The sequence below is a fragment of the Lynx rufus genome, unplaced genomic scaffold (assembly GCF_022079265.1).
Source record: "Lynx rufus isolate CCGP_SWC_20201006 ecotype Redwood Valley unplaced genomic scaffold, mLynRuf1.p SCAF_2, whole genome shotgun sequence".
Classification (NCBI taxonomy): Eukaryota; Metazoa; Chordata; class Mammalia; order Carnivora; family Felidae; genus Lynx; species Lynx rufus.
Genome location: NW_025814834.1, coordinates 30,690,145 through 30,717,172, shown reverse-complemented (window position 1 = coordinate 30,717,172; position 27,028 = coordinate 30,690,145). Strand labels below are relative to the sequence as shown.

General features: G+C 40.0%; 1 protein-coding gene across 4 annotated transcripts in view; it reads left to right on the top strand.

Annotated features, from left to right (window-relative positions):
• The window catches only part of PARD3B (par-3 family cell polarity regulator beta), a 1,011,734-nt gene that overhangs the window by 698,076 nt on the left and 286,630 nt on the right, over positions 1 to 27,028 (top strand). For 3 of the 4 annotated variants that reach the window (XM_047084837.1, XM_047084839.1, XM_047084836.1), the window contains 2 exons: positions 16,526 to 16,732; positions 17,471 to 17,708. In XM_047084837.1, the coding sequence (XP_046940793.1) occupies positions 16,526 to 16,732; positions 17,471 to 17,708 (445 nt within the window). The remainder of the gene's footprint in view (positions 1 to 16,525; positions 16,733 to 17,470; positions 17,709 to 27,028) is intronic. The other variant, XM_047084838.1, reaches the window with a different exon arrangement.

The window sequence follows — 27,028 nt, the reverse complement described above, 5'->3', positions numbered from 1 at the left end:
AAAATAACCCTTATAAAGTTTGCTCCTCTTTGGATATCTCAGTGACTTCAATAAGAAAAACGAGACATATTTAAATTTCTTGCTGTTAAAATTAAGTTGCGTCCCTAAATTGTGATTCTTAAATTGCTAAAATGGGAGAAACTTTCTTTATAATTTGAAAAACGAGTCACAGTTAAAACAACATCGCAATTTTACCACCGTGCAGTTTAAAAATTGCCTAAAAGTCCACTGGTTCCACACTGCTCAAATCGTATTGTGGTCTTTGCATAAAATCAAAGCCTTCAGAGGGTGTGAGTTCTTATACTACTGTAGCCAAAGACTTCTGTCCTAGCATTTTAAGAAGCCAAGTATTCTTATTAATTCAGTTCCCCAAATTCAGTTCGGTTCACTAAACAACAGCAAAATGTTTAAATGTTTGCAGTGTTTTACTTTTCTCCAACCTTATTTGAATCAAAGTGGAACTAAACACTTTCATTAACCAAAATATCATCTGATCAATGTTCTATAGCATACCCCTTTTTAATAACCATGCTTTTAAAAAGAACCAACTTTTAAAAAGTCATTTTGATTGTAGTAAAATACATATAGCATAAAACTTTCCGTCTTAACTATCTTTATACGGTTCAGTAATGTTAAGTATGCCGACATTGTTGTGCATATAACTTTTAACACACTAGATAGCTGAACAAATGTCCCCCTTCCCTGCAATAAGACGGCTACCTCTATGGCCAGAACAGCCGTGCTGTTTTTGATGATCTTGGGCAGAATGGTCCCCTCTTTACCCACAGAAGGGAAAGTAGTTGTTACCTTGGGGGAGTTACTCAGATTTCTAGAAAAACTTTCTGTGGGGTTGGCTGTCATGGTGTGAATTAAAAGGTTATGTCAGAGGTTAAACTATGCAATTAAATCAAGAAAGCAGATTATTCTAGTAGCTGACATTAACTTTTGGAAAGAGACAAGATTAGCTGTACTTAGTCACATATAAATCGTGTGAAATGAACAATGGGAAAAAAATTATTTCACCAGGTACTTCCCTTGAAAGAAAATCGTTCCATCTTGCACCTCTAATTTTTCATCTTAATTCTGTTACTTCACGAGGCTCATTATCCTTTCCCAGATTTGCACACAGTGACTGATGCATTGTGACAGGTTGTTTTTGTTTTTCTGCTTTAAAAAATATTCCCTCTCTCCCTAAATAATTATCTGCAAATTAACCTTTTCTCTTACTGGAATATTTGTTGAGCTAGAATGCAGAAAATAGAAATGTGTAAGCAAGACTCTTTAGGCAGGAGATAAATTCTTTGAGGCCACCAGGGTATCATTTATTAACTGACTGGTGCAGTCCACTAAATGGGCCCCTTTTGACCTGAAAGAGTTAATGCTCTATTGAAAGTGTATGGATTGTCCCCAGCTTTTCTCCCTTGGAATGCTCTGACCCATTAATGGCTGTAATAATAATAATAGAAAACAATCCCACTTTGCCTCCATTACTCTGAAACTGTTAATGGTATCCTAATGTTTTTTATTCTTTAAGTGTAACTGAAAACTGACATTCCGCTCAGCTAAAATTTCAAATGTCGTATTTTTTTCATTGTCGTTTTTACATGCTGTGTAAAGGATGCTGAGTAAGGAATAATGCAGAGGCTTATAATTGGTCTTTTAAATCATCATAAACATTTATTTTTCCCCCCATGGCTATATCTAGTGCCAATAACTCAGTCATAAGATGATGGGAAAAACTATTTAATGATGCATTACAGCTTCTTCCTAAATTCTTACCCAGAACAAGGCAGGGAGAATATAGCATATGACACTTTGCTCAAAAGTCCATAGTAAAATGAGAAAAAGAGTAGCTTTTTTTGTGTGTGGGAGCATCAGCAGTGAACCCAATAGTCCTTTCTTTTTTTGATATAAACACTTTTTAGAAAAGCTGTATGGTTTTGTGTTTTTATTATAATTAACTATTAAAAGTATAATAGGGCTCTGCAATGTTTGAGGCTTCTGTTCTGGGAGGCTGACTTCTATAAAAGGTGATTAATGGTGATAACCCTTTCTCAGGCTCTCTGGGGATTATAAGCATTTGGCACGGAGCTTGTCACATAGTAAGTTCTAAATAAGCAGTTAGAAAGTCCCTGCCTTAGTTATTGTCCACAGAAATAAGCAGGTGTATTTGGGTGCAGAGATGCAGACTTCAGAGGTCTCTTGTTGCTGGTGGGATCAATCATGCACCCGTTCATCTCGCTTCTAGGGTTGTCTTCACTCCTTTTCTATCCTCTGTGTCCGTCTTCACCTCTGCATGCCTCCCACCCCACATGAACACTCCACAGTGGACAGATTGGTGGGTTTGCTACCCCTCATCAGGCCTCTGCTCTCACCTTTCTCCCACTCTGTCTCTAGGACCATCTCTCAGTGTGTCCAGAGGTCCATTTCAGCTCAGAGTGTTCTTTTGCTCCCCCGACTCCTATCCCCCACTCTACATCTTACTATACCACCCCCTTGTTTTGGGAATGTTTTCAAATTCTGCATTTTGACTCCCCATAAGCAGGTGTTTAAGAGAGAGAGCTCTCTGTATCTTCTTGGGATCAGTTCAGTCCAGTGTCTGTAACATATGTGGAAGAAAACACCCCCTTTTTTTTTATTAGTAGCAACATAGTGACGCACACACACACACACACACACACGTATAGTAGCTTTCTCCTACATATGTAATTTCAACTGATCACAATAAAAAGCCATGAGATTGACATTACTGTTAACTTATTTAAGTTACTTAACCTATCAGTGCCTCAATTTCCTCAACTATAAAACAGGGATAACAATAGTATGCAACTCATAATTGAGCACGCACACACACACGCGCGCACACACACACTCACTCACTTGAAACGTACCTCATACAGGTAGCTGCTGCTGCTTTTATCATCATCAGTATTATATTTTTCATCATTCCAATTTTACTGATGAAGAAACTGAAGCCCAGAAAGGTTATATGGCTTGCCTAGACCCCAAGTCCTCCAAGGTCAAATCCTCATCAAAGATGCTTCTTACATCAAAGTCTATATCATTAACTGCCCTAGGCTGCTTTTTGCCTATTGTTTCCTTGGTTTTTACAGATAGGTTTGGAATTCACAGTTTGTTCAGAAGTTCTATGAAAGAGAAGCTTGACAGGAACTTACCCATTCAATACACAGCCTCCTGCAGAAACAGACACCTCCCTGTGAGGCCTCCATCTCCTCCCACATGTCAAGTCTCTCTTGGGTAGCCATGAGAATGTAGTGGGAAGAACAGACCCTTAAAAGTGATATCAGGTTTACTCATAACTTTAAAACCCCAAACAATATATTTAGTTAGTACAAGTATAGATAAGCTGTTTGAACTCTTGGTTAACCATAGTGAGAATTCATTCTATTATTTTTGAAAGCCATTCTATTTTTCTAAAGTGTGTAACAATTAGTTGTTGGTTTCTAGTTATTAGTAATCATCTGGAGAACGGTCTCCGCTTCACAGAGGGGTCAGGGGCCAAGACTCCGTTTAATATGACTCCTCTCTGTAGGGGAATTTATTTCTCATAAAACCCAACCAATAACAGACTAGAACATGCCTGCCTATAGACGAACATCAGAGACAGTTTTCGCTGCTGTGATTGGCTCTGTACTTATGATCTCTTTGCCATTATGGCCAAGAACAACCTTCCCTGTTGCTCAAGTATCTGTCTAACCCGGGTAGAAACAACTGGTGGGTTGATATGTGGATGAGACATAAGAGAATAGGGTATGAACTCAAGAATCTTTAGGTGACAATTGAAAGTATCTATTTCAAGCTGGCTTTGGCAAGGGAGACAATTTGTTGACTCATGCAACTGAAGAGTTCAAAGGAGCATCTGCATAAAGACAAGGATGGGTCTAGGGTCTCAGTGTCAACAGTGTTCTCTCTCACAGTTCTGGTTCCTCTCCTTGGACTTCCTTTTTATGGAAAAGCCAAGATGGCTATCCCCAAACCAAACAGGGGGATGAACTATACTGACCAGTTATGCCTGGCTCATAGGCACACTTCTGGGTGAAAGAGGGGGAAGCATAGTAACCCCCAAAAGAAACCAGGATACTCATTCCATCTGGAATGGTGAATACTGGATAGGAAAAAAAAAATGAATGTCAATACCAGGGGTAGATAAAAGGGACAGATCAGGATAATAGCTGGCGAGTTGTGATGTTCTTCTGCTCCTCCACGAGCTTCCCTGAGAGGGACTACAGCAGTGTCCCCAAGTATTCTGAAATTTCACTATAACCTGCCAGGAATTTCAGTACAAGAAAGACTGATCAGAGACTTCCCCAAGGGGGAGATATTAATGGAAATACCACCTTCTTGTAACCTTGTTTCCTGCTGGCAAGGGCTCCTCAGGCTGAGTTATAGGGAGACTCCAGCATGTTGTCAGATTTCACAACAACATTAAGTGGGACTTCCTTTTCATATTTGCCACCTCATTTATTTTGTGTGCCCCCATGTTATTAGTTTTGCTGCCTATTAATCATTATATATTGAAAAATATAATAAAGTATGCTTAAGAGGAGATAGCATCAGGCCTGGATGTGGCAGTCACAGCTTAGCCATGCCAGGAGGATGCTTCAGGGTGGTGGGCAGTGCCCCATCCTACCCATTCAGAGGCACATCCAGGAGCACGTCTTGCCTCCCACGTGGACTAGACCATGCTTCCTCAGCCTTTGCAAGGTGGGCAGAGAAATATCTGAGGCAAGTAGCTCTGGTCACTGTGAGGAAAGACGATTAACCACACTAAAAATGTGTCAGAAGAAATTGCTTTACAAAAGCCTGAAGTTGAAGTTGTAAAAAGGAAGAACGTAAAGATCAAGATACTGTGTTTGCAGTGCGTTCCATGACCATATAATACAGCCATCTTTCTTCTCCTTAATTTATCCTATATATTCCTTCCATGTTCCCTTTTCTCAAAATACCAATATTACCCAGCCATTCTGTTGGTGGAAAAGCTTTTAGAGGATTCCCATTGCCCCCTGCTGTGGGTCTCACGTTTTCAGCCACATTCCAAAGCCCTTTGTATCTTATTTCACCCTCTGTTCCCCACTACAGTCACTTTCTCTCTTTTTTTTTTTATTTTTTTTTAATGTTTATTTTTGAGAGACAGAGAGAGACAGAGCATGAACAGGGGAGGAGCAGAGAGACAGGGAGACACAGAATCAGAAGCAGGCTCCAGACTCCAAGCCATCAGCACAGAGCCCGACGTGGGGCTCAAACTCACAAACCGTGAGATCATGGCCTGGGCCAAAGTCGGGACGCTCAACCAACTGAGCCACCCACACGTCCCTACAGTCACTTTCTCTTACCAGTCACTCCCTCCATCCTCTATCCCCACCACCGAGTAGACATGTCAGGTTTGTCCTCAGGCTTTTCTTCCTTTGTGGAGCACCTGCTCACCTCCTACTTTCCCAGCTCATGTTCGATTCATCTTCAGGACAAGTCCTGCTTCATTCATGAAGCCTTATTCAGTGACTGAGGGTCAGGGTGCTTTGTTCTCTCTGGACTTTTCCTGCACCCACACTGCTCCAACCCCGAACTATGCTATATGTCAGCATTCTTGGCTCTGCAGTCCTCAGAGTTCTCTACTGTCCTGTGACCCCAAAAGTCTATGATGCTGCCTGGTTTGTCATTTTGTTGATGGTGTAATAGGTTGGTCTGAGACAGAAGGGTCACTCGGCTGGTAAAAGAAACTACTTAGCTCTTCACTTGTCTTTACATGGTGTATTCCCATCAAGTAATTTTAGCATTTGGTTTCTTTTTTTTTTTAAGATTTTTTATTTTTATTTTTTAAGTAATATCTACACCCAACTTGGGGCTCGAACTCACAACCCCAAGATCGAGAGTCACCTGCTCTACCAACTGAGCCAGCCAGGTGCCCATAGATTTTGGTTCCTTTATGGAAAATGCCTCTGTAAGAAACAAGCCTTTGGGGCTATTGAAAGAAGTGAAGTGTATAGAAGATGATTTGAAAAGTTAGGAAAAGTCTTGAACAATACAAAAAAGAACTAGTTTTGAATAAAGAGTGCCAATTCAAAGCTAATGATGCCCCAGGCCCATGATATATGGCGATGGAAACGGAAATCCTCTTGGCATTCTGTTGGTTGTAAAGAAATCCTCCTAATGAGTGTAAACATTGCTCATAAGAGAAGGCATATGGTATGAACTAATGTTTACTGAATGCTTACATGTGCCAGACATCACGTTCGAGCTCTGTATCAGATAATCCCATAACTACCCTGTGAGAAAGGTGCTCCATTATCTCCATTTCACAAATTTTACTAATTTGCAATTGTAATAAATTAGCAAAATTTACAAATGAAGAAACTGAGTCACAGAAGGGCGAGAAGATCGCACATTAACATAGTATAGAATGGGAATGGGAAATGAACCTAAGTGGTCCGATGCCAGAACTCGTGCTTGTTATAGCTATTGCTTTTAAGAATAAATTATTAGTAGATGCTGAAGAAGCAATTAATTAGTGGAGTGAAGAGATAACATGGTCCTTATTGGAAATACCACTCCCAAGGAAGCCAGGAGTCAAACATTTTTATTTTCTAAAGTTTGGGGATCTTTATTATCCTCAGATGGATGCCTTACAAATGTGAAGGAACTACTGTTCATTATCAGATGTTATCACTTCATGTGCATCCATCTTTGCTCAGAACATGGATGATAACATCTTAGAGGAAAGTAGGTACCTTATCTGTTATTTCTGAGGGTTCAGAGGAAGGGGGAGGAATGTAACTCATGTGTTGTCTAAGCAAAGAAAGCCTCACAGAACATCTGAGGCCAACATTTCCTTGTCTGCAAACTCGGGATTTTAAAAGGAATTGGGAGAGAGTTGAGTTGAGTGGTTGTTCTGGGATTTACATGAGATATAGTACTTGGGTTCTCAGAATGATTCTTAAGTCATCAGAGATAGGGAAATCACAAAATATTATTGGAAATCCCCTAAATTCACTTTAACGTAGAGAATTCAAAATTATCTGCAATAGATAATTTTGCCATTTCTTCAATCAAGCATTTGATGAAGTGGTTGGCTTGTGTTTAAGCATGGGGACCCATAAAAGATAGATATCTTGAAACTGGAGAATGACACTCCCTATGATAGGATGCTCATGGCATGAGCAGCAAGCAGAGATCATCACCTCTTACCTGTTACAATGCCTGTTATCAAAAAGACAAGAGATAACAAGGGTTGGCAAGGATGTGGGAAAAAGAGAACCCTTGTGTACTGCTGGTGGAAATATTAATTGGTACAGCCACTATGGAAAACAGTATGGAGATTCCTCAAAAAATTAAAAATAGAGCTACTATGTGATCCAGCAAGCCACTTATGGATATCTATCTGAAGAAATGAAGTCACTATTTTGAAGAGGTATCTGCACTCCTTTGTCCATTGCAGCGTTATTCATGATGACCAATACATGGAAACAACCCAAGTGGCCATCAGTGAATGATTGGATAAAGGAAATGCAGTATGTATACAGAATGGAATATTATCCAGCTATAAAGAAAAAGATGGAAATCCTGCCATTTTCTACAACATGGATGGACTTTGAGGGCTAACTTGAAATAAGTCAATGAGAGAAAGGCAAGTACTATATGATCTCACTATATGTGGAATCATAAGAAGCTAAATTCATAGAACCAGAGAACAGAATGGTGATTTCCAGGAGCCTAGGGATGAGAGAAGTGAGAAATATTGCTCAGAGGGTACATACTTCCAATTATTAGAAGAATAAGTTCTGAGAACAGAACTCCATGCCGTGGCATAGAGACTATAGTTAACAGTTCTGTATTATGTACTTGAAAGTCACTAAGAGAATAGATGTTAAATGTTCTCACCACACACACAAAAAAACGGTAATTATGTAGGGTGAGAATAAACCTTATTGTGGTAATCATTTTATAATGTATATGTGTATCAAAGCATCATTTTCACCCCTGAAACTTCCACAATGTTCTATGTCAATTATATCTCAATAAAAAATAATATAATGTTTACCCATGGTAAAAAATAAATAAAAGCAGGGACTCACAGGAAACAGTTCATTTCTCCAAACTCCTGCCCTCTCTGAGATATACTCATTCCAGAACCTACTCTCACTGAGATGAATGGTGAGTGAAATTGCTCTCATTACATAGGTTATTTTAACCTGCCCTCTCACCCTTCTTCTTCTTTCTAGCTCTCTCTGGACATGAATGTACAAGTGAATTTGGGCAAGATCAATTGTGTATGATACAATCTCATGTTGTACAGGAGAGAACTTTGTAAATTATAAAGCAACAAGGAAGTATTAGTTACTATTACACTTATCTTCTATTACCCTTAGGACCAAGCACAGTTCTGAGCCATAAAAAGCACTCAGTAAACACTCATGGATAGCTGATTTAGTTTTGGCTTGACATTTTAACATTAGATTGAAATCTTGCTTAAAATATATCCATAGAGAGATTGTTATTGACACAGAACTGAAAAACACACTTTCTATCAGTTCTATAAATAACTTAGTAACTGGGAATTTGAAGTTTTGTTTTTTTTTTTAAGTACAGTCAGCTATAAAAAAAAGGGAGAAATAGTAAAGCAAAAGCACGAAAATAATGTTTGACCCTAAAAAAATGCAGGTATTCAATTTACATTATAGCATATAAAACCATCTTTGTATGTCTTCAAGAAATCAATTAGTTTGACCTTTTAGTTATGCTAATGGTTTTAAAGAGACTTACTAGAATTCTTTGTATTATACTTTATTTTGAGAGTACTATAGTATACACCCATGTAAGACATAAACCACTCAACAATCACAAGCAGAATAAAGATGTGCTGTTGAAGCAAGCCATACAAAGAGTAAATGATAAAAGGAGAGGAGGGGGAGGGGAGAGAGTGGAACCATAGAAGCAGTTTGTGTTCAGAGTGAAAAGCCTGTTAGCAAGGTATGCAAGGAGAAGCTAGAAGACATTTAAGGGTGTGTTCTTGGTAGTGGGTAGAAACAAGACTATTTAAAGTGCACTTACGGAGGTGGGAATGGCATAAAAGGTTAATATTACAAAGAGAGAAGTTAAGCAAAGGGAATGACTAGTATAAAAAGAAAGGCAAAACATAGAGATGATGAATGAACAATTATGGGTAGGACAGACATTATTAAACCCTTGAAAGTGACACCAAAGAACCTAAGGGCCATATAAGCAAAGAACAGGAAGCTGTGTGAGCGCTTTGAGGAAGGTAGGCAACTGTGACATATGTTTCTCCAGGTAACATGTCCCCATTCACGGCACTGGAGAAAAGGGGCATCTGTGTGCTGTAACCACCCTTCACTTTCACCTTCACTTATCCCGACAGCAAATATTTATGTAGTACTTCCCTGTGCTGAGGATACAAAGTCAACAGGACTAAGAAAATGATAGGTGGCATTTATCGATTGTATTGATCCTATTTCACAGGTGGAAAAGCTTGCCGTTTTAGACAGTTTATTGGACCCTCAAATACGTCTTTTTTTTTTTCTGTTAAATAATAAAAGTAGTTTTGTTTCCTTTATAGCCATGTTCCTTTTGGAGACCAGTGGTATTATGTATTTTTTAAATTCACTATTGTCTTAAATGCCAATTTTAAGTTGTTTTAATCAAGTAAGAATTTTCCTAGTAAGCAAGATAAGAGAGAAAGCAAGAGATCACAACAAACCACACCATTGGGAGTGGGTTTGTCTCAGTTCTTTAGTTACCTCAACAGAATCTGCCCAGAAATATGGCTATATATTTTTTAAAAAATAATCTACCCATGGGGCACCTGGAGGTCTCAGTCGGTTAAGTGCCCGACTTCAGCTCAGGTCATGATCTCACAGTTCATGGGTTTGAGCCCCGCATCAGGCTCTATGCCTGACAGCTCAGAGCCTGGAGCCTGCTTGGGATTCTGGGTCTCCCTCTCCCTTTGCCCCTCCCCCTATTCACTCTCTGTCTCTCTCAAAATTAAAATAAAACATTTAAAAAACTTTAAAAAAATAATCTAGCCATGAAATTGAACCACAGAGTCCATTTTCTTATCTACAAGATAGACAATAAGTGGAAAAACTGTCATAAGAATGTTTTTGGTGCAATGAATTCACAGCTCTTCACATTTGTTACTCATAATTTGAGTCCAGGAAAGGAACCAAAATAGGGCATAAGATTTTGACCATCAGTTTCTAAAAGAAGGAACTTTTAGTGAAAATTAACATATATAGCAATACTTGGCAAAGATTCGAAGACTTTGGGAGGGCCCTGCCCACACTCATCATCAAAGCGTGTGTTGTATTTGTTCACCTAATCTTCCCATATTTTCTCTAGATATTTTCACTTTAAAATAGACAATGTTTGGAGACAGAGTAGGAGAGATTATGCAAATGTATGAATCTTAATGAGAAGTTCATTATTGAACATTTGACATGAATTTCAAGAAATGATAAAAGACCCTGGGATTTACGAGACTTAAAAGAAAAATCTCTGCTCCTGAGAACTTGGAAATTGCCAGTAAAAGAACTGAGACCCAAATGACAGAAGATAATGTGTAAGCCAGATTACATTATGCCCTATGGTAATGAATAGGAAGCAGGGCACAGTGATAAGCTTGGAATGATGATCAATATTTGGAATACTGAGATAGGCAAGAAGGTAATTAGGCCCATTATGGACACAGTTAGCACAGATAACATAATTTGGGAAATTCTACATTTGGATATTATGGGGAACTTTTTTTCTAAGCTAATGGATTTGCAATGATATCTATTAAAGCACATAAGACATTTTGCCTCTAGGGAAACAACAACAAAAAAATCAAATATACAAAGTTTTCAGTTAAGTGTAATCTAAAATAAAAAGACAAAGCGGGATATATTGGAACATAAAGTGCTGTGACTTCCTACTTGGAATTTGTAATAATTTTTCATTCAAACAGTTTTAAGGCTATTAATTTCACATCACAACTCCCCATGAAGCAAGTAAAGCATTTCCGTTGTATTTGCCCAAGTTCATTGCTCATAATACAGCAATGCCAAATTGATAATGAAAGTAAGCTATCTTGCCGAATTCCCGGCCTTCTTAAGTTTCACGCTGTGACCCCTGAATAGCACTGCAATCATTTTGATCCCCAATTTACTACTGGGCACAATTCCTTTATTTTAGAGGGAGGGGCAATAACTTAATTAATTTTCACTAAGTACCTTGAGGGCCATTGATGTTATTGAAATGTGCAAATTAATACATTATTTATTTTTAATTTATCATAAGTATTTATTAATTATAAAGCTCTACCTGGGAGAAAAACTTGCCATGCATCTGAAAGTGAGTACCTTACCCCAAATAATTTCTTATGTTCTAATAAGAATGTATTGGAAGAAGTTTCATCAATAATGGAAGATCCAATTACTGGTCTTCTGGATTAAGGCATTCTTTTATTGCAAGATTTTAATGCTAGAATGGGAAGTTCAAATATTGCCAATGAAATCTCAGACTAATTAAATGATTATAGCCTTAAGGAAAGGGCAACCAACACTCCACTTGCAGTCCTCCCAATGATAGCCTGTATCTGCGAGGAACAGATGGGCGCATATACCTTATTTCAAATGAAAAAAAAAATGTAAGGAGCTGTTTGAAAAATCAGTTCAACTTTGGAATAAAAAAGGAATGACATTATTTCTTTATGAAGCCCTTTTCAGCTTTCTGCTGCAGGAATGGCTTTATGGTTTTATTGAAGAATGCAATGGTAGACCGAACCAAATGAATTGCGCTGGGCCTTCACTTACTCGGATGTTCACATGTGGCACAGAAGTAACAGTGACAATAATTATCACTACTGCTTTGTGAGCGCATACTATGTGCCAGATACTCCTCCACACTTGTCCTACCCTATTTTTACAGATAAGGAAACTGAGGCACTGAGGTTAATAACTCAGGAAATAGGTGGCAGAGTAGGGGTTGGGGGGCTGTTTCATGACTTCCCCTCTTAATCACTCACTGTTAACAATGCTCTAGATTTTTATTCTCTGTTATCCTAATCACCTCCCTGTAGGGAACCAACAGCAGTCTGCAGCCGTAGGGCAGGAGCAGGAATCCAAGACTGAGTCAGAGAAACGGAGGTCCATATCCAAACAATCGTCTAGGAAGGACTTTCTGTTTTGTAATATGTTGACATGGGACTTGCTACCTAGAAGGTGGGAGCAGTGGTTTCTCAGTGTGTTAAGGATCTGTTCTATAATGGCACCTGTTGACCCAGACGGTAGCTTTCATGCCACCTGTTCCATGCCTGTGGGAGAAAGAGTGGCACAACCCCTTTAAATCTTTAGTCTTGTGTGTGTCCATTCTCTCTATAATACTGCGGTTTTCTGGATGACAGGGAATGGTGGCTATGTCTAAGGATTGGTGGGACCAAAAGACAAGATCCTGAAATTTCCCTCTACTCTTTGTGGGGAAAGCTTCTGGGCCTCAGTGAAGCCAATCCTTCCTTCATTTGGGAACAGATGAATCTTCGAAAGTACTTTAACATCTTTTAAAAACAATGTCAGTGAGGTATCTCTTTATGAGGCTTTTATTTTCAGGAAATATTTGGCACATGGAACTTCCAGCGTATTTGTATTACACCACCTTGAGAATAATGTTCACCATGTAAGATCCCTCTTTTAGCATTCTAGATAACTGTAGTGGCATTTGTTTAAAGAAGTTTGTATATATCAAGTTCGTGTTTCTGACAGAAAGACACGTTTATCTGGATCGCAGAGAATGTGGTCACTGGATATAGAAGTCAGAAGTTAAAATAATAAAGCTTTGCTAATAAAGTTTGAAGGAAGATTTATTCCTTGGCATTTGCAAGTAAGTAAGGTTGGCCTGGAAATCATTCACTGAAGAGTCATATTAAGATTAGTTCTGTAGATGCTCAAAATGGAACAAGTAAATGCTCAAATTTGGACAGAGTCCCCCCACTCTGAGACTGATAACATATGGTATTCATAGATCACTCTCTCAGATAATTGTTTAAAATCAACCACGGCCAGTATCGCATCGACTACAGAAGAAAATATAAGGAGTCATCATATTTGGGGATGACTGCAATGGGCTAGGGTAACTGAGGTTTTGAATTTGATTAATCGCTTTATACTACACTTTCAGAGAGACCTCTACTTTTAATGGGAGCCTAGAAAAAATATAATTCGTGCCACTGGTTAGGCTAAAAATAGGCAGTGAGTCTTCCCATTCTAAAAGCTATAGAATTTCCTAGGTAGCGCCAACCTACATTTGAATGGGCGAGGGTAAGAATAAGGGAAGAGGAATTGAATGTGACCATTTATTGCACTCCATACAATCTTTGCATGGTAGGGTACTTTATTCCAAGTGTTTTGTTGGAATTTGGTGCTGATAACCATCAACTGACATAATAATCCTTCCCACAACCAGTAATATAACCTTGAGCTTCTGTCGGAAGCCCTGGGACACCTAAAGGAGATGTGAGACCCTGCTCAAGTCCCACGTCAGAGTCTCCTTTCACTTGGAAAATCAGTTCAGTGCCCCCGGGAGTCCTTGCAAAGACTTTCCTGATTTCGTATGTTCCTCTCTCATATCACTCTGCCCCTGCTACATCCTGGTGACTCCCCAGGAATAAATATAAACACTTTTTCCAAGCCTCAAAACCCTTGAGCCCACATTTACAACCTAGAACTCATCACTTTTTGCTTTTAATTTTACTACATACTACATCCAGTAAAGCTAGCTGTAATTGTGGCCAATATCAGTTGGTACTTCTGATTTGTGGCTTCTGTTTATTTTTGTAGGGTGAATTAATTGCTGGCTCTATTAATCCTGCAAAATCCATGAATCCTTAATGTTCAGTTTGCTTAGAATGAGTAACAATGTATTTGTTTCTCCTCAAATATGACTTCTTGCTGAGCTGCTTTTAGATAGCGTGCCTTATATCTTAGATGATTTATTCACTTTCATGTTCTCTAGAATTTATTGCTAAAGGTTGACGTGAATACTTACAGTTTGGGCTCTAATATAATCTCCTGAATGGCAATTAATAAATAAAAGATGGTTACTACTGTTGACAGAGGAACTAAGCTTTCTCAGATAATGTTCTTCATCTTCTTGTTTTCACCAAACTTCATGTCAGACTTCCCCAGGGCTTGATGGTGTAAAATATTTCCTGTAAACTCCAGAGCTTTTACTGTTGCTTCAATACCCCAAACCTCTATGTTGCCTTTTGTTTTCTTGTCAAAAATGATCTTATCCAATTTCTGTTTCTTCAACTTACCTTCCTTCCTGAGAATATTAGAAATATGCCTCTTTCTGGATTTAGTAGTAACATGTTCTCAGTATTTATGACTCACAAGTAGCATCTGAAATTTGTTCCTGAAATTTCTGGTACTTTTTTTTTTTTCCACTTGATCTCATCTCTGTTGGGTTGATTAAAGATACACTGTTGCCTGTAAAATTCAGTGTTTGTTGTCATCATGTATATTGTTCAAAGTGCAAAATCGCCTCCTGTAAGCTAACGGCGAAACTGTAAAAACAACATCTGGTCTTTGTGTTTCCCTGCTTGACTAATCTTATCCGGGCAAATCTAGACTAATGCTCTTATTCTAGAGATGAGGACTCTGTGGGCCAGTGTCAGTAGCTTGACTCTAATCAAGCAGAAGGCAGAGGCCAAGTGTATCTGTAGGCAGTACGGAGCAGAAATGCTGAAGTTAGACTGCCTGAGGACAGTTCCCAGTTCTGACGCATATGGACTGTGTAACTTTCTACCGGTCATTTCACTTCTCTGGGCATGAGTTTCCTCGTCTGTAAAATGGGAAAGCAGCGCTGCTGTAAGGACCGTAGTGAGGTAATGCAGGCAAAGCACTTAGAACAGGACTAAGCGTGCTGTGCAATTAGCTATTAGAATTACTGTCACCATTCTGATTACTTATAACATATTCAGAACATATGCAAAAGAGTGTATTGTTATGCAGCTCTGTGTGTGTGCGTGTGTGCATTAGGCCTTTGCTGCACTTCAGTATTCCTTGTTTTGCTTAACACTGGGTTAAACTGGTGGCAGTGTTCATGGTAGCGGCCATAGGAGAAGCAAAAATAGCGATGATAGTAAGAAAAGACGGTGTGGCTTATTGAGCCCTACTCGGTTTTAGGCATCGAGTTAGGTACTTTTATGTACCTAATCCTTTTTTTTTTTTTTTAAATATTTTTTTGACGTTTATTTATTTTTGAGACAGAGAGAGACAGAGCATGAACGGGGGAGGGGCAGAGAGAGAGGGAGACACAGAATCGGAAACAGGCTCCAGGCTCTGAGCCATCAGCCCAGAGCCCGACGCGGGGCTCGAACTCCCGGACCGCGAGATCGTGACCTGGCTGAAGTCGGACGCTTAACCGACTGCGCCACCCAGGCGCCCCTATGTACCTAATCCTTAAAGCGTTCTCCATCTGCATCTATTGAAATACTACAAAGTAGTTCATTCCCAGAAATGCAAATGTAGCCTCTGTGTGGTAATAATGTTCATAACTGGAGAGGATCGTGAGCTTTAGCCCTGGTGGAAAAGGGCCCTGATAGAATTCCTTCCATCTTTAAAATAATCTTTGTGCTGCTGGTATTTAGATAGCCTAATCCTGCCGTAGACAACCAGAAGCCTGGCTGTGGCTGGGGATGGAGGTCACGGCATGAGTGAAAGGGGGCAGGTATGCAGGGAGAGCCAGTGTAAATGAAAAATATTGTATATCGGAAAACAAGCTACTAAAATTCACTTCGTTTTTTTTTTTCTTTTTGGACTTATATATTATATTTAAATATTACTTCTTTTCTAGATACCCAAATAGAAAGACAATTTGGAACAATAAGCATTGACACAGACAAGTTGTTTTCGTTCTTGCTTTGCTTTATTTATTTATTGACTAAATAAATTGCCTTCATGATACATTAATAGCCACTAGAGTAAAGTGTTTAATCACAAAAATTACAATCACTTCAATGCTCTTTGATTTCTTTGCAGTATATTACTCAATAATCATAAAAATAGTGGTGGAAATAATAAAAGCTAGAATGTAGGGAACATTTGGGATGTGCACTGTGAGAAGGGCTCGTCATCTTAGATGCCCTGCGTGTGTGTGTGTGTGTGTGTGCACATATACACACAGTCTCATACATATAGTCTCCAGATACTGCTGGAATCTTTCAAACTCATATATATCTGTGTATGTCTGCATATATGCACATTTATTTAATATATATCATCGTGTTAAATCTCACCACAACTTTATAGAAAAGGAAACTAAGGCTCCAAGAACTCAAACCAGTTGTTCCAAGTCACAAAAAAGTTGGCACACCTGGGATTTAAGCCCCAACCCTACGTACTCAACACCCCCTCTTATAAGATGCTCAAACAAATATCTTTGGAACAACAGACTTTCCCACTACACCACACTGTCTCATTTGGGAAAGGGTGACTTTTTGCCTTTTCTTTTCCAGAATCTCCGAGCAAAGATTTCGGTCCAACTCTGGGGTTGAAAAAATCCAGTTCCTTGGAAAGCCTACAGACCGCGGTCGCTGAGGTCAGGAAGAATGAACTTCCCTTCCACAGACCCCGGCCACACATGGTTCGTGGCCGTGGCTGCAATGAGAGCTTCAGAGCAGCCATTGACAAATCCTACGATGGACCCGAAGAGTTAGAAGCTGGTAGGACAAAATGCTTCCTTCCCGGGTTTCTGCATCTCAGTATTATCCACAAATCATGGGCAAGAATGTATGCTTAACTACGAAGAAAAATGATTTAGGGATCACAATTATATTTTTGATATTAAAAGTAATTCATTTTCCTGATATGTTTTGCCCTTTGGCTTAACGAACATGGAATTGGGTAACACAATATGCAATTTATTTGACAGTGCAAATATGCTAAAGAAATGTTCTCCTTCACCTTCTTACAAGGACCAACTGTCATTTACCCTTAGGGTAGGAGCACTAAGTATGCATTTCTTGACATTCTTATTGAAGTCATTAGAAGCAGCATCAACCTGAGGACTGACTGCATTAATTGGGCAGAAGCAGTTAGGTTACATTTGTGCTCAGAAACCTCTCCTGGAAATACACTCGCCCTGTTTGTTTCCCAGCATATGGGCTTTCTGAGCCGATCATGGTTAACAAGCTGGCTTTCAGAGATATTAGTGTTTTACCACATATCAGACCTTTCATACCACCGGCCAAACCACCAATTGTTCCCCACTCCCAACATCAAACCTTGCTCGAAGTAACCAGATTTCGGCAGTTGTCTCTTCAAAGGATACACGTAGCCGCGTGGAAGGGTAGAACTCTGGAAGGCCTTATTCATTCTTCTGCATTTTACATTTGAACTTTTCTTGATATACTAACGGAAAGTGCCCCTGACCACGTGTATTGATTTTTCTCTCCGTACAGACGGTCTGTCTGATAAGAGCTCTCGCTCCGGCCAAGGAGCTCTGAATTGTGAAGCTGCCCCTCAGGGGAGCTCTGAGCTAGGGGACGTGGAAAATAAAGCCAGGAAAAACAAAAAACCAAAAGAGAAGGAGAAGAAGAAGGAAAAAGGCAAAATGAAAGTCAAGGAGAAAAAGCTGAAAGAGGAAAACGGAGATCCTGAAAGGAAAATAAAGAAGAAAGGATTTGGTGCCATGCTGAGGTACGGACTCGCTGTGAAAGCACCACAGGATTCTTTTGCTTTCTGGCTTCTCCTGGTGAGATCGCTCATCTGTGTGCACCCAGGAAAAAGTCAGGCTTTCCCTCCTTTTTAGCCAAATGGGAAAAAATCTAAATTGCGAATGTGCTTGTTCCTTTTCTGCAGAAGCAGAAGGAGCCTTCTTGGGTGGCTCCGGAAGCTCGTGGTGATGGCAGTAGGCTGTTACAAATTTGTTGTGAAAGGCAGGCTAATGCCTGGTAGAGATATGGGCAGTGCCCGCGGTCCTTGGTACCAAAGCGTTATGCAGGTAAATTGAACGCCTCTTCCATCCGTACAGGGAAAGCAAGAGGCGAGGAAGTCCCCAGCTGCTGCCTCTACAACACCTGCTCGGAGTTAGAGAACACAGGGTACTGAACCGCCCTCACCTGCCGCGTAGTGGTAGGTGTGTGCATGGCCGGGCCTGCGGGTGCATCGGCTCTCAGCCATGGAAGCCCTGTGGTCAGTGGACATGTCACCGGATCTGGAGTCAGATGAGCCTGTTCTTGGTCCGTGACCCTCCTCACACGAGCTGCTGGGCTTCACATGTCGCCCTGAGTCTTACTGTGTTCCTTTTCGCAGTGAGGCGAGCGTACCCACTCTCCCAACTCAGCAGGGCTGGGGCACGAGATTCCGTATGCAGCCAGCCTGTCCAACGGGCATGGCTCAGCAGGGCACAGTCAGAAAAGCACTTTGTCTCTTCTCCTACAGCTGCTCCCAGATCTGCTTTGTTGACACTGACAGAGTGTCCACAATTTGATGACGTTACTCCAGCTGATGGCTTTCTGGTCGCTTTGGGGATTAAAACCGCCTCTGCGTCAGGGTCTAAAATGCCAGTCTAATGTTCTCGAAACTTCCCGGCCCTGCCCCTCAAGCCTCAACCCCAAGGAGGGGCCCCACGATGTGGTGGTAGATTCCACCTTCTCCTGCTTCTCAGTCTCTGGACCCGGCGGGGAGGGAAGGAAGGGCCTTATTAAAATAGTGGTGGAGTTGTACTCAAACAGGTGTCTGGATCTGGCATAATCTGCTGACGGGGGCCTTTGTGGGCTATTTTTGTAGATTTTTCAGGAGTTCCTTATTGCCGCTACCTAGGAGATACATTTCCCACTGACCTCCTGAGACCCTCTGGCCCTTCATCTCTGACCTCACACAGCACACCCGGAGGTCTCCTTCCCCCCACCCCTGGCGAGGAGACTGTGATGGTGGCAGTTCGAGATGGCTGTAACCCAACCCTCCTTCTGCAGCATCCACTTGGCTCACTGGAATTGCTGAGCTCTTGCCCTCCCCAAAAGATAGAAACACAGCCTCTTCTCGTTGCTCCCCTCTCTCCTCATCCTGCTGTAGGGATGCCCCAACCAGCCTGGCACGTTCAGACTTCTCTATGGCAGAGCCGAGCCCCATTTTGCGCCTCCCTAGCTCCACAGCCACGTCCCAAACCCTTCCAAGCTCGCATGCATGGGGAAGGGAGCGGGTCAGTAAATGTTTGCAGGTCTCAAGCAAACAGGTAGGAAGGGGGATTGCCGTCTCCTCTACGGCCTTCACATTCTCTCAGGGGTGTTCTTGCAGCCTTCTTATTTATTTTATTGGGGGTGTGAGGGGGAGACACCCCTTTGCATTACTTTCTGTATTCCTGTAATTCTCCATCACAGAAAATCTCTCTCTCAGGGTCTACTTTTCCATGGGCTAAAGGTGAGAGGTGAGAGGTGATGCTGGCTACTTCTTATTAAGCCCCTAGGAGATGTCTCTGTCAAGAATGCTGGGTGGCATTTGTCATCAGATGTTTTCAGTTTGGGATTTTTCAACTGAAATTTCAGGCAGAAACGCAAGTTCCGTTCCATGTCTGTTATTCATATATAACACATGAACATAAATATAATCTGTTATTATATATATATGGAAAGAGAGAGAGAGAGAGAGAGATCTTGAAATTGCAACGTCACATTTAGGCAATGCAGATAATACTGACACAGGGGGACAAATTTCTCAGTAGGCATTGGTTTGTTTTTCCTAGTGGTCTCTATAGACTCTGTCTTTCCAGTTGACATTTTGAATGTTAAACTTGCCCTTTTTCCAGGTAATTATTATGATTGCCAGAATTTGAGGGCTATGCTTTAAGCATCCTGATAATAATGACACACACAATACAAATATATAGAGAGAATTGCCTTTGAATTTATTTATGGAGCTCAGAGGTTAACAGTGCAGGCTCTGCATGGGGAATGCTAAATTCAGTCCCGGCCTTTCTACCTCTCTTTCTAGGTAGCATTGGGCACATTATTTAATCTCTGTGCCTCAGTTTCCTCATCTGAAAAATGAGAATTAGAGTATACCATTATGATGAGAATTATATTGGTTTGGTTACACGTAACATGCTTAGAATGGCACCTGGCAAGACATACACATTCAATAAACGTTAATTATTGTGGTAAGCAGAATAATGGCCACCTAAAGATGTCCATGTCCCAAACCCTGATACCTGTGAATGTTATGTTGCATGACAAAGGCAAATCACGATGCAGATGGAATTAAGGTTGCTGATCAGCTGACCTTAAGATAAAGGTGATTATCCTGGATTTCCCCCAATGGCCCACGGTGATTACATGGAGCCTTAAAAGTAGAAGATGTGGCTATGGAAGGAAGGTACAGAGGAATGCAACATTGCTGGCTTTGATTTGGAGGGAGGTGGCCATGAGCCATGGAATGAGGGCAGCCTCTAGAAGTTGGGGAGGACAGAGGAGTGGATTCTCTCTGGAAAGCCTCCAGAAAGGAACGTAGCCTGCCAAATCCTTAATTTCAGCCCATTTCTATTGTTTAAGCCACTAAGTTCATAGAAATTCTTTTTATATCATCAATAGAAAACTAATACAGTTGTTACAATTACTATTACTACTTCTACAATATCGTACTCATTTATAAGGAAACAATTTCCTCTTTAATCTAAGGTGTTAAAGAAAAAAACTGTAACGATTTAACTAGAGTAGCCTATACATATAAAGACTGTTCGAACTTCACATATCCCATTTTCTAGAATATTACTAAATCAAGCCTTAGCTCTGTGTTTCGTCTCAGATGCTTTGATTTGGCACGTTCAGGCCCCGTTGCCCATAATTCAGAGACAGCTATTCTTTGTGTTGCCCAATAGACGCCATATTGGCCTGTGCTGGAAATCACAGGCCCTAGATCCTTTCGACATCTAGCAACTCCGCTTTGTTTCCTTCTCCGGTTTTAGCAAAATTAAGATCTGAAAGGTGGTGTTTGATTTTATCTCCGGAGTAAAAATAGCAACTGTTTTCCATAGCCTTTTGCGTCTGAGTTTGCGAGCATATTGGAGTTGCTGCTACATGCACACTTTCAACAGCAAAGAACACAAAAGCTGTTACCATTAGCCAACAGATTTTGCTTGAATTCTCATCTGTTGCTCAGATGCTATTGACTTAGTTTCTTTCTTATTTAAAAAAGATTGATCGCTTTAAGCTTCCCTAGGAGTTGGGTGTGTGGTTTAAATATGTATTATTTTTTCCATTATCTGCGTTCGCAGCCACTCTCCCGACATGGAGCTTTAACGTAGGATGTTGCCCCTGTGCCGTGTACAGTGGCACCTGGCCGAGGGCACGAGTGGGGACCGAAATGGTCTCCCTCCCTTCACCAAACCACGCACCATGAAAGAGCGAATGTGTTAGCAGTGGCTTTGCTCTCGCTTGTAAAAAGCTAAGTGTTGTGTGCTTTTCTGATATCAGCTGGTACGTTTGTGTTCATGATAGGTAGTCGTATGGTTTAGCTCGTTAGTTAATTTGACCTCCTCCTGATCCTTTTGAAAAACTTACGGGGATCTCATTAATTCATACCTTTCAATGTGTGGTCTGGTTCCAGTATGCTTTGCTGATTTCAGAATTACCTCCTCGTAGATTCAACTGTGGCCCTTACACAGGCCATGAATTATGATGGCAAAACATGCAGATCAAGAACCTACCCACTTTCCTAGTTTCTCCGAATCCTGTTTACCTGCTGTTGAAAGAGAACGTTAGGGGATCGAGGCGCTTCAATTTTTTCATCATGTGTCTGGCTTCCTTAGGGCACTGTATTCGTCATGGCAATACCCGCTACCATGCCTGTGGCTCCTTACAGCTCCTTGCGATCCGAGGCTCAGACCCCCTCAGTACACAAGCCAAATGCTGTCAGCCCCAGGCTGCTTTCCTGGGCTCTAGCAGATATTTTCTAAGCATTGAAGAGAAATATCTTTTAGCTAACAAAATCTTGCCCTGTCTAGAGTGGAAAGCCTAGCATTCAGTCCCTGATTTCTTAATTATTTAATAACCTCGTGGATCTTTACGTTCCTTAAACTGAATTCTGTCACAGATCTGTATTTAAAATCCATTCCTTTATATCATACTTGCTGTTGTTTCCTTTTGATAGTATAGGCCACTCACTTCAAAGACCTTTGAATTATCAACTTGTGCTGGACCCTGAACGGAAAACTTTGACCTCGATCAAGTACCTTTTCTATACCCTTTGTGCCATTTGGTACCAGAAGGAAGCGTGCCTGGTAAACTCCTTGTTGACTTTGCTTTGATTAGCAAATAACAAAGTGGTAAACCTGCCAATAGAAAACGTCACCTCTGTTTCAAAAATTTGTTTGCCCAGAGTCATTTGATTAATAATGTATATTGAATGCTTACTCTTTGCCAAGCGCATTCATAATTACTCTTCATTTATTCCACATTATCTATCAAAGGCTTATTTTGCATCAGGCACTGTTCTAGTCACTAGGCATACACCAATGAAGTCCTTGCTTTTATGGTGTTCTTTGGGTTTTTTGTTTTGTTTTGGTTTTTTTTTGTTGTTGTTGTTTTAATGAAGGAAAACTCAAAGACTTTTGAATGTCTTACAGTGAGTGTAAAACCAAACAAGCAAAATATCACATAAACATGTAAATTACTTGTAGCAATGGATTTCCCAGGGAGAGGTGAGACATTTGGCTGGGATGGATACCTCTGGGACAAAGCACTACCTTGTCAACTTGAGGGAATCAATAGTCAATTTCTTTGGTGCTGAACAAGACAGCCAGGCTGTGGCTCCTGCGTAATTTGCATTCCAGTGACGAGGAGAGAATAAACAAGTAACTCAAAATAATTGAGATTATTTCAGACTGTCGCAGGTGTTATGAAGAAGGTAAAGTCAGAAGGGATGGGGTCATCTCCCCCATAGTAACTAACTGCCTAACAGGCTGTGTATCTGCCCAGGCTCCACTGAATTTCAGCAGATTTGTTATCAGAACCTAGCATGCTGTGGTCCTAAAGCCAAATCACTTTATGCCTGCTCTTTTTTTTTTCTTTTTCGGCATACGAATATGAGGTTATTTTTAAACCAACCTCACATAAAGCTATAACAAAACGCTAACCCAAACTGTGTCTATTTTAGTACATAAAGGCCTATTACACCTGAAGTAAACATTCTGAAGACATGTGGGCTGTAATCTAAATGCTGGACTTGATTTGTAGCTGTCTGTGTCAGTGCTATTCCTCCTAGCCCATCAGTTGGATATTCTTTTTTTTTTTTTTTTTTAAGTAGGCTCCATGCCTAATGTGGGGCTTGAACTTACAACCCCAAGATTAAAGGTCACATGCTCTACTGACTGAGCCAGCCAGGTGCCCAGTTGGATATTCTTTGTTTCTTAACTCAGGTAAGGTAGGTATACCCCAGTGATACGCTGGCTCAGTTTCTACATAGAAAAGACTAAATTATGAATCCTAATGACAGAGGAATTTTTTTTTAATCTAGAGGCATCAGCTTTTTATTTCTAACCTTTGGGAATGCTAAAACGTCTATGTTTCATTGGTTTTATACTAATATACTGTTTTATTGAAACTAGGGCAACTCTACATAAGGGCATCTTACTGTGGATTGTTTTAAAAGGAGCGCCTTCTGGGGCACCTGGGTAGTTGATTTGGTTAAGTATCTGACTCTTGATTTTGGCTCAGTCATAGTGTCATGGTTTGTGAGATCAAGCCCTGAGTCAGCCTCTGCACTGACAGGGAGGAGCCTTCTTGGGATTCTTTCTTTCCCTCTCTTTCTGTCCCTCCCCTGTCTGCACACATGTGTGCTCTTGGTCTCTCTCAAAATAAGTAAATAAACATGAAAAAAACTAAAAAAATAAAAGGAACACTTCTGTGTGTGCGCGCACACACACACACACACACACACACACCTTCCTCCATCACCACAAACAACACAGACATCATCACCATTAATTAATACTTAACCTACTTAAAAACCTTTTCATTACAGCCTCTGTGGCCTTCATTAATCCCTTTGAGTCTCAGTCTACTCAGCAGTGAATGGGACTGTAACACACCTTCTCCAAGTTGTTGTGAAATTGAAGTTAATTGATGTAGGCAAATCTGTCACTGTAGCGCCTCACTTGGTAGGCTTTACTTTTTGTCTTCCTGCGTGGCCTTAGCCAGCCATCAGATTCTGCCTTTGACTTGGAGCCCATTGAATTTCTGTTTCATTTTTTTCCCTCTAATTGCTATTGGGTCATGCTAATTTTTCTTCAGACTGTACAATTTTGTTTAATAAACTATAAGAAGTAATGACATAGCTAAAATTCAGTCATTTCTATCTTATAAGCTTTGGGTCACTCCTTTCTAAATATAACTTGAACTGTTTTCAAAGGTCATCTAATTATTTGGTGGTATTGAATACGAATAGAAAATGGACTCAAATGGAGAAACAGGATTTTTTTCTTTTGTATTTTTTTCCTTCATGTATTTTATTTCAGACCAGAGTGTATGGATGGGTTTTGGACTTGATATTCTCAGTGCATGGCTCATAGTTATTTCATTGAGTTGCCTTGGAAGTTGTCTTATAATACATTACCCATAAAGATACATTTTGACTTGATTTTTAAATTAGGTTAGATAGAGACTGAATACTTAAATCTCCAGGGAGCATGACATCTGTCATACATTTTTCCTCTTTACCTTGATCCCATAACGGCTGTTATAGGTCTCATGTACAATAAATGTAATGTGGCTGTGCCTGTCATTACCTCTTTCTAGATAGTGGTTGTAAAATGTCTGGGTATCCCTTCAACTTTATGGGTATGAAGGGTAACCTATCTAATGTAGCCAGGCCAATGAAATTTTAACAGTCATTTCCCCAAAGGCAAAAAGGCCAACAACAAGCTGGAGATAAGGTGCTTTGCTTCATGAAGTAGAGGCCAGTTTGAAACATGAAATTTCAGATGAAACATGAAAGCCAAAGTAGGTCAAACTTCTTCATTCAGCTGCAAGCTGTATACAGAAATACATTGAAAACAGAAGACCTTACAGGATCAGGGCGAAATGGCTACATGTATTGAGCATGAGAGAAATATATGACTGGCAAAGAAATACATTTGCATGTCAAAGGATACTTACAGGTACAACCATCCATCCTTTTTCATGGCTCACTACGATTGAGTGAAAAAGGAATAGAAGCTGAAATGCATTGAAATTTTATTAGGCTTCTTTTTTGTCTTTTTGGTAACTGCATTTTCTCACCTCACAATTCATCTTAAATTATTTACTTTCTCTTTCATAATATGAACCACGAATATTTTGTTTCTTCATTTTACTAATTTGCCAATTTTCCTTTGAGCTAAGTGCCCTAGCAATTTTAATTTTTCATTCGAGTTAGGAAGAGAAATGACCCTCCCCCCCCTTTTTTTTTTCATTATTACTATCACAGGCCTGGGCTCAGAATGCTACATTTTATGACCAGCAGTGTTGAGCCCGTAATGGAATTGCAAAGTAGAGAGTGTAATATACCGATATTGACTGCCATTAAACCCAGTGGTGTGATAGCTGATAATATTTATATATTTATGTATTATACATCCTAGCTTTTGTTCGTTTGCAACTAAGCACCAGAGAGGAAAATTAGCATCACAATAGGAATAGATTGCAAACAGAAGAACCTAAAGAAGTGGAAGGAGAGCCTCTGGGAATAGGGCAAGTGATAGAAAATGATGAAGATAGAGGCAAGTATGGTAACTAAAAAGTATAGATTAAATTTGGATCAAACAAATTTAGGGTTGTGTGGCCAACATTTATTTCTTAAGTCAAAGAAGACCCAGAGACAGATGGGCTGAGTGCATAGACAAATGAGCCGCTGCAGTGCCCCACGCACAGAGTTTATTTGGTGTCTGACTTTAGTAATTTTTTTCAGCTGTCACGCATGCCTGCAAATGTTTGTTTATCACTCTATCTGTTTTCTTTCAGTATATGTTCATAGAGCAGCGAGGGGCATAGATGGAGTTAATTAGTATAAAAATGTATGGGTAGCTTGTTTTCAAAATCATTTTAAAAGCTGATTGCTGTTCATCTCCTTTTCTTCCTACCAAATGTAATCTCGATTCCTCCATCGCTCTGTTTATGACTGTCCAAAGCAAGACGATTTTCTCGTATTTTTCATAATAACAAATGATCACACAGAGTGTCAACCAAAAGGCTTATTTGTGTAATTAGGGTTCTCTTCTTCTCTTAATATGCGTGCACAACTCCCATTAACGGTAATGTGAATTATGAAAGAGCACCGAAGAAAAATAGACCCCTTTATCTCATTACTTTTCTTGGATAATGAGGTTTAGATTTGTTAACAGATCAGAACAAAAGTCCAGTGGAAAAAAGAAAGATGTCGGCTTAACTTTTAAAGAAATTGATATGCTAAAGAGAACTTTCACAGGTGCTAAAGTGGAAGATACACATTAATAAATAAACTTCATTAGCATTTAAGGTGAAATATAATCATTTAAAATGCTGGATTAATAAAATGCAAAGGATTTCCTAATGGACCTATTTGCATACTCGTATTAAATAACTAATAAAACATATTAACAGCAAGTTTACTCATATATATAAACACTTACAAGTTCCTGGTTGTGACTGCATTTGCCTAATTTGCTTTGTAGCATGTCCAGCACAATGTCGTGTCCTTGTGCAATGTTTACTTAATACTATTAGATAATGACATGTATAGATTTAATAATTTGCTTGAGGGAAAAATGAAATTAGTTCTTTGTTTAGCACCTTTTATCTGAGAACTTCAATGTAATTTGCTAGCATCCATCTTTAAGATGCATGGGAGATGAGGGTGGCAAATAGTAGCTTTATTTCGCAGGTAATAAAGAATGAGACATTGAGAAGTGAATCTGCCTGCCGAGAGCCGGATTTGAACTGATAATAATACCCAGACCCCTCTTAATCGTTGCTGCTATTGTATTAGCATCTAAAAATGCATTGACACCA